Below are 13,364 nucleotides of genomic sequence, written 5' to 3' on the forward strand. Positions count from 1 at the left end.
GAGCAGAAGCCCAAAGTGTCTCCATCTGCCTCATTATGGTGGGTGGTTCCGTCTGAATCGCATTTTTGTGGGATTTACACAGAAACCCCGACGCAAATGCTCCGTGTAGAACAGAAGAAGGTGATTCAGTCTTATTCTGGAAGTGATCGAAAATTATATACCCCAAAATGTTACAAATAAAACTCTTAATTGATCCCGCACAAAACCAGCCCCCGCTCAGGTCCCTCATCTGTCACTGGTACTATAGGGGGTCCCACGTTACTTGTAGAACAAAGACTCTGGAAAAGCGACAGCTCACACCACCACAAATAAAATCCAGTGAATTCTGCGCTCCCAAATCCAAATGCCCCCTCCTTCTGAGCCCGACTGTGCCTAAACCACAGCTAGCGGCCACATGTTTGGCATTATTGTAGCGGGGAGAGCACTTAATTTACAGGATGTGTGTCACCAGGAGAAATGTATGGGGAGGCTACAATACATGGGCACTAAACTGGCATATTTGCAATTCTCCAGAATAAAGCCCTGCGTGGATGTTACATAATAGTCACCGCAACTGTAGAAAAATTCATTGAGATGTGTAATTTCTACAATGGGGTCACTTTGGGGGGTTTTCTGCTGATCTGGCACCTCAGGGGCTCCGCAAATGTCGTCCACAAACTATTCTACCAAAATCTATGATCCAAAAGCCAAATAGCGCTCGTTCCTTCTCCGCCCTAACGTATGGCCTAACAGTAATTTCTGATGACATATGAGGCATCATCGCGATGGGGAGAAATAGCATAACAAATTATGGGGTCCGTTATCTCTACATTTTCGTGAAAAAAAATGAAAATGTTCAATATGACGACCTAATGTTATCAAATTCTGTGTCGTACCTCTGGGTTCAAAATGCTCACTATAACCCTGGATAAAATCCTTGAGGGGTGTAGTTTCCAAAATGGGGACACTTGTGGGGGGTTTCCACTATTTAGGCACATCAGGGGCTCTTCAAACGCGACATGACACCCGCAGACCATTCCATCAAAGTCTGCGTTCCAAACGGCACTCGTTCCTTTCCAAGCCCTGCCGTGCACCCAAACAATAGTTGTCCCCTACATATGGGGTAACCCCGTACACAGGAGCAATTGCACAACAAATTTTGAGGTCCATTTTCTCTTGGCACCCTTGTGAAAATAAAAAAAATTGGGGCTAAAAGTTAATTTTTGTAGGAAAAATTATTTATTTTTTATTTTACCGGCTCTACTTTATAAACTTCTGTGAAGCACTTGGGGGTTCAAGGTGCTCAGCAGATATATAGATACATTCCTTGAGGGGTGTAGGTTCCAAAATGGGGTCACTTGTGGGGGGTTTCCACTGTTTAGGCACATCAGGGGCTCTTCAAACGCAATATGGCGTCCGCTCTCGATTACAGCCATTTTTGCATTCAAAAAGTCAAACGAGCTCTGCCGTGCGCCCAAACAGTGGTTTGCCCCCACATACGGGGTATTGGCGTGCTCAGTATAAATTGCTCAACAAATTTTGGGGTCTATTTTCTCTCGTCAGCCTTGTGAAAATAAAAAAAAATTGTATCAGAAGTAAACATTTTGTGAAAAAAAGTTAAATGTTCATTTTTTCCTTCCATGTTTCAGTTCCTGTGAAACACCTGAAGGGTTAAGAAACTTCTTGAATGCGGTTTTGAGCACCTTGAGGGGTGCAGTTTTTAGAATGGTGTCACTTTTGGGTATTTTCTGTCATATAGACCCCTCAACGTCACTTCAAACGTGAGGTGGTCAGTAAAAAAATGGTTTTGTAAATTTTGTTGGAAAAATGAGAAATCGCTGGTCAACTTTTAACCCTTATAAACTTCAAAAAAAAAAAATTTGGTTCAAAAATTGTGCTGATGTAAAGCAGACATGTGGGAAATGTTATTTATTAACTATTTTGTGTGACGTATCTCTCTGATGTAAGAATTTGAGCTTGAGAATTAAAGTTTTTTTCCAAATTTCTGATTTTTTTTCACAAATAAACAATTCATATTGAAGAAATATTTTCACTACCATGAAGTACGAGGAGATTGAGATCACACACTGTTTCACAGTCTCTCACCTTCTGAATTTTTGTTGTTCTGGATTTTGGGTTCCTCTTCAGTTTTTGCAGAATCCTGAGCTCCTAGGAGACGAAGGATGGGGATAAATTATAATATCTGAGGTCTGCACTTTTACTGCCTAAACTATGATGGAATCACTGACTGGGTGGATCAGGGAAATGCGGTAGATATACTATATCTCGATAAACTTGCATTTGATAAATTATCTCATACTATCCTTATTGAAAAAATGACCAAGTATGGGATTGACAAGGCGACGGTTAGGTGGATTCATAACTGGCTCAGTGATCGTACTCAGAGAGTGGTAATAAATCATTGCACATCCAATTAGAAAAGTGTTACAAGACGGGTACCACAAAGATCTGTCCTGGCCTCAGTGTTGTTCAACATTTTTATAAATGATCTAGATAAGGAAACTGAAGGTAAACTAATCACATTTGCAGATGATGCAAAGCTAGGAGGGATAGCTAATACTAGAGAAGACAGAGAAAGGATTCAGAAGGATCTAGATAAGCTTGGACAATGGGCAGTGACCAACAATAGTATGTAACAGGGAGAAATGCAAGATCCTACATCTGGGAAAGAAAAAGAAAAATTACATCTACAGAATGGGAGGAATAGAACGAAGCAACAGCACGTGTGAAAAAGACTTAGGTATACTAATAGATCATAGACTGCACATGAGTCAACAGTGTGATGCAGCAGCAAAAAAGGCAAATACAATTCTGGGATGTATTAACAGAAGCATAGAGTCTAGATCACGTGAAGTAATTATCCCCTCTACTCCTCCTTGGTTAGACCTCATCTGGATACTGTGTCCAGTTCTGGGAGGTATTAGGAGAAGCACAGAGTCTAGATCACGTGAAGTAATTATCCCCCTCTACTCCTCTTTGGTCAGACCTCATCTGGATACTCTGTCCAGTTCTGGGAAGTATTAGGAGAAGCATAGAGTCTAGATCACAAGAAGTAATTATCCCCCTCTACTCCTCCTTGGTCAGACCTCATCTGGATACTGTGCCCAGTTCTGGGAGGTATTAGGAGAAGCATAGAGTCTAGATCACGTGAAGTCATTATCCCCTCTACTCCTCCTTGGTCAGACCTCATCTGGATACTGTGTCCAGTTCTGGGAGGTATTAGGAGAAGCATAGAGTCTAGATCACGTGAAGTAATTATCCCCTCTACTCCTCCTTGGTCAGACCTCATCTGGATACTGTGTCCAGTTCTGGGAGGTATTAGGAGAAGCATAGAGTCTAGATCACGTGAAGTCATTATTCCCTCTACTCCTCCTTGGTCAGACCTCATCTGGATACTGTGTCCAGTTCTGGGAGGTATTAGGAGAAGCATAGAGTCTAGATCACGTGAAGTAATTATCCCCTCTACTCCTCCTTGGTCAGACCTCATCTGGATACTGTGTCCAGTTCTGGGAGGTATTAGGAGAAGCATAGAGTCTAGATCACGTGAAGTAAATATCCCCCTCTACTCCTGCTTGGTCAGACCTCATCTGGATACTGTGTCCAGTTCTGGGAGGTATTAGGAGACGCATAGAGTCTAGATCACGTAAAGTAATTACCCCCTCTACTCCTCCTTGGTCAGACCTCATCTGGATACTGTGTCCAGTTCTGGGAGGTATTAGGAGAAGCATAGAGTCTAGATCACGTGAAGTCATTATCCCCCTCTACTCCTCCTTGGTCAGACCTCATCTGGATACTGTGCCCAATTCTGGGAGGTATTAGGCGAAGCATAGAGTTTAGATCACGTGAAGTAATTATCCCTCTCTACTCCTCCTTGGTCAGACCTCATCTGGAAACTGTGCCCAGTTCAGGGAGGTATTAGGAGAAGCATCGAGTCTAGATCACGTGAAGTCATTATCCCCCTCTACTCCTCCTTGGTCAGACCTCATCTGGATACGGTGTCCAGTTCTGGGAGGTATTAGGAGAAGCATAGAGTCTAGATCACGTGAAGTCATTATCCCCCTCTACTCCTCCTTGGTCAGACCTCATCTGGATACTGTGCCCAGTTCTGGGAGGTATTAGGCGAAGCATAGAGTCTAGATCACGTGAAGTAATTATCCCTCTCTACTCCTCCTTGGTCAGACCTCATCTGGATACTGTGTCCAGTTCTGGGAGGTATTAGGAGAAGCATGGAGTCTAGATCACGTGAAGTAATTATCCCCTCTACTCCTGCTTGGTCAGACCTCATCTGGATACTGTGTCCAGTTCTGGGAGGTATTAGGAGAAGCATAGAGTCTAGATCACGTGAAGTAATTACCCCCTCTACTCCTCCTTGGTCAGACCTCATCTGGATACTGTGTCCAGTTCTGGGAGGTATTAGGAGAAGCATAGAGTCTAGATCACGTGAAGTAATTATCCCCTCTACTCCTCCTTGGTCAGACCTCATCTGGATACTGTGTCCAGTTCTGGGAGGTATTAGGAGAAGCATAGAGTCTAGATCACGTGAAGTAATTATCCCCTCTACTCCTCCTTGGTCAGACCTCATCTGGATACTGAGTCCAGTTCTGGGAGGTATTAGGAGAAGCATAGAGTCTAGATCACGTGAAGTAATTACCCCCTCTACTCCTCCTTGGTCAGACCTCATCTGGATACTGTGTCCAGTTCTGGGAGGTATTAGGAGAAGCATAGAGTCTAGATCACGTGAAGTAATTATCCCCCTCTACTCCTGCTTGGTCAGACCTCATCTGGATACTGAGTCCAGTTCTGGGAGGTATTAGGAGAAGCATAGAGTCTAGATCACGTGAAGTAATTATCCCCTCTACTCCTCCTTGGTCAGACCTCATCTGGATACTGAGTCCAGTTCTGGGAGGTATTAGGAGAAGCATAGAGTCTAGATCACGTGAAGTAATTATCCCCCTCTACTCCTGCTTGGTCAGACCTCATCTGGATACTGTGTCCAGTTCTGGGAGGTATTAGGAGAAGCATAGAGTCTAGATCACGTGAAGTAATTATCCCCCTCTACTCCTCCTTGGTCAGACCTCATCTGGATACTGTGTCCAGTTCTGGGAGGTATTAGGAGAAGCACAGAGTCTAGATCACGTGAAGTAATTATCCCTCTCTACTCCTCCTTGGTCAGACCTCATCTGGATACTGTGTCCAGTTCTGGGAGGTATTAGGAGAAGCATAGAGTCTAGATCACGTGAAGTAATTACCCCCTCTACTCCTCCTTGGTCAGACCTCATCTGGATACTGTGTCCAGTTCTGGGAGGTATTAGGAGAAGCATAGAGTCTAGATCACGTGAAGTAATTACCCCCTCTAGTCCTCCTTGGTCAGACCTCATCTGGATACTGTGCCCAGTTCTGGGAGGTATTAGGAGAAGCATAGAGTCTAGATCACGTGAAGTAATTATCCCCTCTACTCCTCCTTGGTCAGACCTCATCTGGATACTGTGTCCAGTTCTGGGAGGTATTAGGAGAAGCATAGAGTCTAGATCACGTGAAGTCATTATCCCCCTCTACTCCTCCTTGATCAGACCTCATCTGGATACTGTGCCCAGTTCTGGGAGGTATTAGGCGAAGCATAGAGTCTAGATCACGTGAAGTAATTATCCCTCTCTACTCCTCCTTGGTCAGACCTCATCTGGATACTGTGCCCAGTTCAGGGAGGTATTAGGAGAAGCATAGAGTCTAGATCACGTGAAGTCATTATCCCCTCTACTCCTGCTTGGTCAGACCTCATCTGGATACTGTGTCCAGTTCTGGGAGGTATTAGGAGAAGCATAGAGTCTAGATCACGTGAAGTAATTATCCCCCTCTACTACTCCTTGGTCAGACCTCATCTGGATACTGTGTCCAGTTCTGGGAGGTATTAGGAGAAGCACAGAGTCTAGATCACGTGAAGTAATTATCCCTCTCTACTCCTCCTTGGTCAGACCTCATCTGGATACTGTGTCCAGTTCTGGGAGGTATTAGGAGAAGCATAGAGTCTAGATCACGTGAAGTAATTACCCCCTCTACTCCTCCTTGGTCAGACCTCATCTGGATACTGTGTCCAGTTCTGGGAGGTATTAGGAGAAGCATGGAGTCTAGATCACGTGAAGTAATTATCCCCCTCTACTCCTCCTTGGTCAGACCTCATCTGGATACTGTGTCCAGTTCTGGGAGGTATTAGGAGAAGCATAGAGTCTAGATCACGTGAAGTAATTATCCCCCTCTACTCCTCCTTGGTCAGACCTCATCTGGATACTGTGTCCAGTTCTGGGAGGTATTAGGAGAAGCACAGAGTCTAGATCACGTGAAGTAATTATCCCTCTCTACTCCTCCTTGGTCAGACCTCATCTGGATACTGTGTCCAGTTCTGGGAGGTATTAGGAGAAGCATAGAGTCTAGATCACGTGAAGTAATTACCCCCTCTACTCCTCCTTGGTCAGACCTCATCTGGATACTGTGTCCAGTTCTGGGAGGTATTAGGAGAAACATGGAGTCTAGATCATGTGAAGTAATTATCCCCCTCTACTCCTCCTTGGTCAGACCTCATCTGGATACTGTGTCCAGTTCTGGGAGGTATTAGGAGAAGCATAGAGTCTAGATCACGTGAAGTAATTATCCCCTCTACTCCTCCTTGGTCAGAACTCATCTGGATACTGTGCCCAGTTCTGGGAGGTATTAGGAGAAGCATGGAGTCTAGATCACGTGAAGTAATTATCCCCCTCTACTCCTCCTTGGTCAGACCTCATCTGGATACTGTGTCCAGTTCTGGGAGGTATTAGGAGAAGCATAGAGTCTAGATCACGTGAAGTAATTATCCACCTCTACTCCTCCTTGGTCAGACCTCATCTGGATACTGTGTCCAGTTCTGGGAGGTATTAGGAGAAGCATAGAGTCTAGATCACGTGAAGTAATTATCCCCCTCTACTCCTCCTTGGTCAGACCTCATCTGGATACTGTGTCCAGTTCTGGGAGGTATTAGGAGAAGCATGGAGTCTAGATCATGTGAAGTAATTATCCCCCTCTACTCCTCCTTGGTCAGACCTCATCTGGATACTGTGTCCAGTTCTGGGAGGTATTAGGAGAAGCATAGAGTCTAGATCACGTGAAGTAATTATCCCCTCTACTCCTCCTTGGTCAGAACTCATCTGGATACTGTGCCCAGTTCTGGGAGGTATTAGGAGAAGCATGGAGTCTAGATCACGTGAAGTAATTATCCCCCTCTACTCCTCCTTGGTCAGACCTCATCTGGATACTGTGTCCAGTTCTGGGAGGTATTAGGAGAAGCATAGAGTCTAGATCACGTGAAGTCATTATCCCCTCTACTCCTCCTTGGTCAGACCTCATCTGGATACTGTGTCCAGTTCTGGGAGGTATTAGGAGAAGCATGGAGTCTAGATCACGTGAAGTAATTATCCCCCTCTACTCCTCCTTGGTCAGACCTCATCTGGATACTGTGTCCAGTTCTGGGAGGTATTAGGAGAAGCATAGAGTCTAGATCACGTGAAGTAATTATCCCCTCTACTCCTCCTTGGTCAGACCTCATCTGGATACTGTGTCCAGTTCTGGGAGGTATTAGGAGAAGCATGGAGTCTAGATCACGTGAAGTAATTATCCCCCTCTACTCCTCCTTGGTCAGACCTCATCTGGATACTGTGTCCAGTTCTGGGAGGTATTAGGAGAAGCATAGAGTCTAGATCACGTGAAGTAATTATCCCCTCTACTCCTCCTTGGTCAGACCTCATCTGGATACTGTGTCCAGTTCTGGGAGGTATTAGGAGAAGCATAGAGTCTAGATCACGTGAAGTAATTATCCTCCTCTACTCCTCCTTGGTCAGACCTCATCTGGATACTGTGTCCAGTTCTGGGAGGTATTAGGAGAAGCATAGAGTCTAGATCACGTGAAGTAATTATCCCCTCTACTCCTCCTTGGTCAGACCTCATCTGGATACTGTGTCCAGTTCTGGGAGGTATTAGGAGAAGCATAGAGTCTAGATCACGTGAAGTAATTATCCCCCTCTACTCCTCCTTGGTCAGACCTCATCTGGATACTGTGTCCAGTTCTGGGAGGTATTAGGAGAAGCATAGAGTCTAGATCACGTGAAGTAATTATCCCCCTCTACTCCTCCTTGGTCAGACCTCATCTGGATACTGTGTCCAGTTCTGGGAGGTATTAGGAGAAGCATAGAGTCTAGATCACGTGAAGTAATTATCCCCCTCTACTCCTCCTTGGTCAGACCTCATCTGGATACTGTTTCCAGTTCTGGGAGGTATTAGGAGAAGCATAGAGTCTAGATCACGTGAAGTCATTATCCCCCTCTACTCCTCCTTGGTCAGACCTCATCTGGATACTGTGTCCAGTTCTGGGAGGTATTAGGAGAAGCATAGAGTCTAGATCACGTGAAGTAATTATCCCCTCTACTCCTCCTTGGTCAGACCTCATCTGGATACTGTGTCCAGTTCTGGGAGGTATTAGGAGAAGCATAGAGTCTAGATCACGTGAAGTCATTATCCCCCTCTACTCCTCCTTGGTCAGACCTCATCTGGATACTGTTTCCAGTTCTGGGAGGTATTAGGAGAAGCATAGAGTCTAGATCACGTGAAGTCATTATCCCCCTCTACTCCTCCTTGGTCAGACCTCATCTGGATACTGTGCCCAGTTCTGGGAGGTATTAGGAGAAGCATAGAGTCTAGATCACGTGAAGTCATTATCCCCCTCTACTCCTCCTTGGTCAGACCTCATCTGGATACTGTGTCCAGTTCTGGGAGGTATTAGGAGAAGCATAGAGTCTAGATCACGTGAAGTCATTATCCCCTCTACTCCTCCTTGGTCAGACCTCATCTGGATACTGTGTCCAGTTCTGGGAGGTATTAGGAGAAGCATAGAGTCTAGATCACGTGAAGTCATTATCCCCTCTACTCCTCCTTGGTCAGACCTCATCTGGATACTGTGCCCAGTTCTGGGAGGTATTAGGCGAAGCATAGAGTCTAGATCACGTGAAGTAATTATCCCTCTCTACTCCTCCTTGGTCAGACCTCATCTGGATACTGTGCCCAGTTCAGGGAGGTATTAGGAGAAGCATAGAGTCTAGATCACGTGAAGTCATTATCCCCCTCTACTCCTCCTTGGTCAGACCTCATCTGGATACTGTGTCCAGTTCTGGGAGGTATTAGGAGAAGCATGGAGTCTAGATCACGTGAAGTAATTATCCCCTCTACTCCTGCTTGGTCAGACCTCATCTGGATACTGTGTCCAGTTCTGGGAGGTATTAGGAGAAGCATAGAGTCTAGATCACGTGAAGTAATTATCCTCCTCTACTCCTCCTTGGTCAGACCTCATCTGGATACTGTGTCCAGTTCTGGGAGGTATTAGGAGAAGCATAGAGTCTAGATCACGTGAAGTAATTATCCCCCTCTACTACTCCTTGGTCAGACCTCATCTGGATACTGTGTCCAGTTCTGGGAGGTATTAGGAGAAGCACAGAGTCTAGATCACGTGAAGTAATTATCCCTCTCTACTCCTCCTTGGTCAGACCTCATCTGGATACTGTGTCCAGTTCTGGGAGGTATTAGGAGAAGCATAGAGTCTAGATCACGTGAAGTAATTACCCCCTCTACTCCTCCTTGGTCAGACCTCATCTGGATACTGTGTCCAGTTCTGGGAGGTATTAGGAGAAGCATGGAGTCTAGATCACGTGAAGTAATTATCCCCCTCTACTCCTCCTTGGTCAGACCTCATCTGGATACTGTGTCCAGTTCTGGGAGGTATTAGGAGAAGCATAGAGTCTAGATCACGTGAAGTAATTATCCCCCTCTACTCCTCCTTGGTCAGACCTCATCTGGATACTGTGTCCAGTTCTGGGAGGTATTAGGAGAAGCACAGAGTCTAGATCACGTGAAGTAATTATCCCTCTCTACTCCTCCTTGGTCAGACCTCATCTGGATACTGTGTCCAGTTCTGGGAGGTATTAGGAGAAGCATAGAGTCTAGATCACGTGAAGTAATTACCCCCTCTACTCCTCCTTGGTCAGACCTCATCTGGATACTGTGTCCAGTTCTGGGAGGTATTAGGAGAAACATGGAGTCTAGATCATGTGAAGTAATTATCCCCCTCTACTCCTCCTTGGTCAGACCTCATCTGGATACTGTGTCCAGTTCTGGGAGGTATTAGGAGAAGCATAGAGTCTAGATCACGTGAAGTAATTATCCCCTCTACTCCTCCTTGGTCAGAACTCATCTGGATACTGTGCCCAGTTCTGGGAGGTATTAGGAGAAGCATGGAGTCTAGATCACGTGAAGTAATTATCCCCCTCTACTCCTCCTTGGTCAGACCTCATCTGGATACTGTGTCCAGTTCTGGGAGGTATTAGGAGAAGCATAGAGTCTAGATCACGTGAAGTAATTATCCACCTCTACTCCTCCTTGGTCAGACCTCATCTGGATACTGTGTCCAGTTCTGGGAGGTATTAGGAGAAGCATAGAGTCTAGATCACGTGAAGTAATTATCCCCCTCTACTCCTCCTTGGTCAGACCTCATCTGGATACTGTGTCCAGTTCTGGGAGGTATTAGGAGAAGCATGGAGTCTAGATCATGTGAAGTAATTATCCCCCTCTACTCCTCCTTGGTCAGACCTCATCTGGATACTGTGTCCAGTTCTGGGAGGTATTAGGAGAAGCATAGAGTCTAGATCACGTGAAGTAATTATCCCCTCTACTCCTCCTTGGTCAGAACTCATCTGGATACTGTGCCCAGTTCTGGGAGGTATTAGGAGAAGCATGGAGTCTAGATCACGTGAAGTAATTATCCCCCTCTACTCCTCCTTGGTCAGACCTCATCTGGATACTGTGTCCAGTTCTGGGAGGTATTAGGAGAAGCATAGAGTCTAGATCACGTGAAGTCATTATCCCCTCTACTCCTCCTTGGTCAGACCTCATCTGGATACTGTGTCCAGTTCTGGGAGGTATTAGGAGAAGCATGGAGTCTAGATCACGTGAAGTAATTATCCCCCTCTACTCCTCCTTGGTCAGACCTCATCTGGATACTGTGTCCAGTTCTGGGAGGTATTAGGAGAAGCATAGAGTCTAGATCACGTGAAGTAATTATCCCCTCTACTCCTCCTTGGTCAGACCTCATCTGGATACTGTGTCCAGTTCTGGGAGGTATTAGGAGAAGCATGGAGTCTAGATCACGTGAAGTAATTATCCCCCTCTACTCCTCCTTGGTCAGACCTCATCTGGATACTGTGTCCAGTTCTGGGAGGTATTAGGAGAAGCATAGAGTCTAGATCACGTGAAGTAATTATCCCCTCTACTCCTCCTTGGTCAGACCTCATCTGGATACTGTGTCCAGTTCTGGGAGGTATTAGGAGAAGCATAGAGTCTAGATCACGTGAAGTAATTATCCTCCTCTACTCCTCCTTGGTCAGACCTCATCTGGATACTGTGTCCAGTTCTGGGAGGTATTAGGAGAAGCATAGAGTCTAGATCACGTGAAGTAATTATCCCCTCTACTCCTCCTTGGTCAGACCTCATCTGGATACTGTGTCCAGTTCTGGGAGGTATTAGGAGAAGCATAGAGTCTAGATCACGTGAAGTAATTATCCCCCTCTACTCCTCCTTGGTCAGACCTCATCTGGATACTGTGTCCAGTTCTGGGAGGTATTAGGAGAAGCATAGAGTCTAGATCACGTGAAGTAATTATCCCCCTCTACTCCTCCTTGGTCAGACCTCATCTGGATACTGTGTCCAGTTCTGGGAGGTATTAGGAGAAGCATAGAGTCTAGATCACGTGAAGTAATTATCCCCCTCTACTCCTCCTTGGTCAGACCTCATCTGGATACTGTTTCCAGTTCTGGGAGGTATTAGGAGAAGCATAGAGTCTAGATCACGTGAAGTCATTATCCCCCTCTACTCCTCCTTGGTCAGACCTCATCTGGATACTGTGTCCAGTTCTGGGAGGTATTAGGAGAAGCATAGAGTCTAGATCACGTGAAGTAATTATCCCCTCTACTCCTCCTTGGTCAGACCTCATCTGGATACTGTGTCCAGTTCTGGGAGGTATTAGGAGAAGCATAGAGTCTAGATCACGTGAAGTCATTATCCCCCTCTACTCCTCCTTGGTCAGACCTCATCTGGATACTGTTTCCAGTTCTGGGAGGTATTAGGAGAAGCATAGAGTCTAGATCACGTGAAGTCATTATCCCCCTCTACTCCTCCTTGGTCAGACCTCATCTGGATACTGTGCCCAGTTCTGGGAGGTATTAGGAGAAGCATAGAGTCTAGATCACGTGAAGTCATTATCCCCCTCTACTCCTCCTTGGTCAGACCTCATCTGGATACTGTGTCCAGTTCTGGGAGGTATTAGGAGAAGCATAGAGTCTAGATCACGTGAAGTCATTATCCCCTCTACTCCTCCTTGGTCAGACCTCATCTGGATACTGTGTCCAGTTCTGGGAGGTATTAGGAGAAGCATAGAGTCTAGATCACGTGAAGTCATTATCCCCTCTACTCCTCCTTGGTCAGACCTCATCTGGATACTGTGCCCAGTTCTGGGAGGTATTAGGCGAAGCATAGAGTCTAGATCACGTGAAGTAATTATCCCTCTCTACTCCTCCTTGGTCAGACCTCATCTGGATACTGTGCCCAGTTCAGGGAGGTATTAGGAGAAGCATAGAGTCTAGATCACGTGAAGTCATTATCCCCCTCTACTCCTCCTTGGTCAGACCTCATCTGGATACTGTGTCCAGTTCTGGGAGGTATTAGGAGAAGCATGGAGTCTAGATCACGTGAAGTAATTATCCCCTCTACTCCTGCTTGGTCAGACCTCATCTGGATACTGTGTCCAGTTCTGGGAGGTATTAGGAGAAGCATAGAGTCTAGATCACGTGAAGTAATTATCCTCCTCTACTCCTCCTTGGTCAGACCTCATCTGGATACTGTGTCCAGTTCTGGGAGGTATTAGGAGAAGCATAGAGTCTAGATCACGTGAAGTAATTATCCCCCTCTACTCCTCCTTGGTCAGACCTCATCTGGATACTGTGTCCAGTTCTGGGAGGTATTAGGAGAAGCACAGAGTCTAGATCACGTGAAGTAATTATCCCTCTCTACTCCTCCTTGGTCAGACCTCATCTGGATACTGTGTCCAGTTCTGGGAGGTATTAGGAGAAGCATAGAGTCTAGATCACGTGAAGTAATTACCCCCTCTACTCCTCCTTGGTCAGACCTCATCTGGATACTGTGCCCAGTTCTGGGAGGTATTAGGAGAAGCATAGAGTCTAGATCACGTGAAGTAATTATCCCTCTCTACTCCTCCTTGGTCAGACCTCATCTGGATACTGTGT

General features: G+C 45.8%; 1 protein-coding gene across 1 annotated transcript in view; it reads right to left on the reverse strand.

Moving 5' to 3' along the window:
* Window positions 1-13,364, reverse strand: part of LOC141241312 (uncharacterized) — a 95,575-nt gene that overhangs the window by 15,310 nt on the left and 66,901 nt on the right. The window contains exon 7 of the mRNA XM_073668746.1: window positions 2,086-2,148. Coding sequence (XP_073524847.1) covers window positions 2,086-2,148 — 63 coding nt within the window. The remainder of the gene's footprint in view (window positions 1-2,085; window positions 2,149-13,364) is intronic.

The sequence above is a fragment of the Phyllobates terribilis genome, unplaced genomic scaffold (genome assembly GCF_046119375.1).
Source record: "Phyllobates terribilis strain yellow unplaced genomic scaffold, ASM4611937v1 Scaffold_2__4_contigs__length_985480577, whole genome shotgun sequence".
NCBI classification, from domain to species: domain Eukaryota; kingdom Metazoa; phylum Chordata; class Amphibia; order Anura; family Dendrobatidae; genus Phyllobates; species Phyllobates terribilis.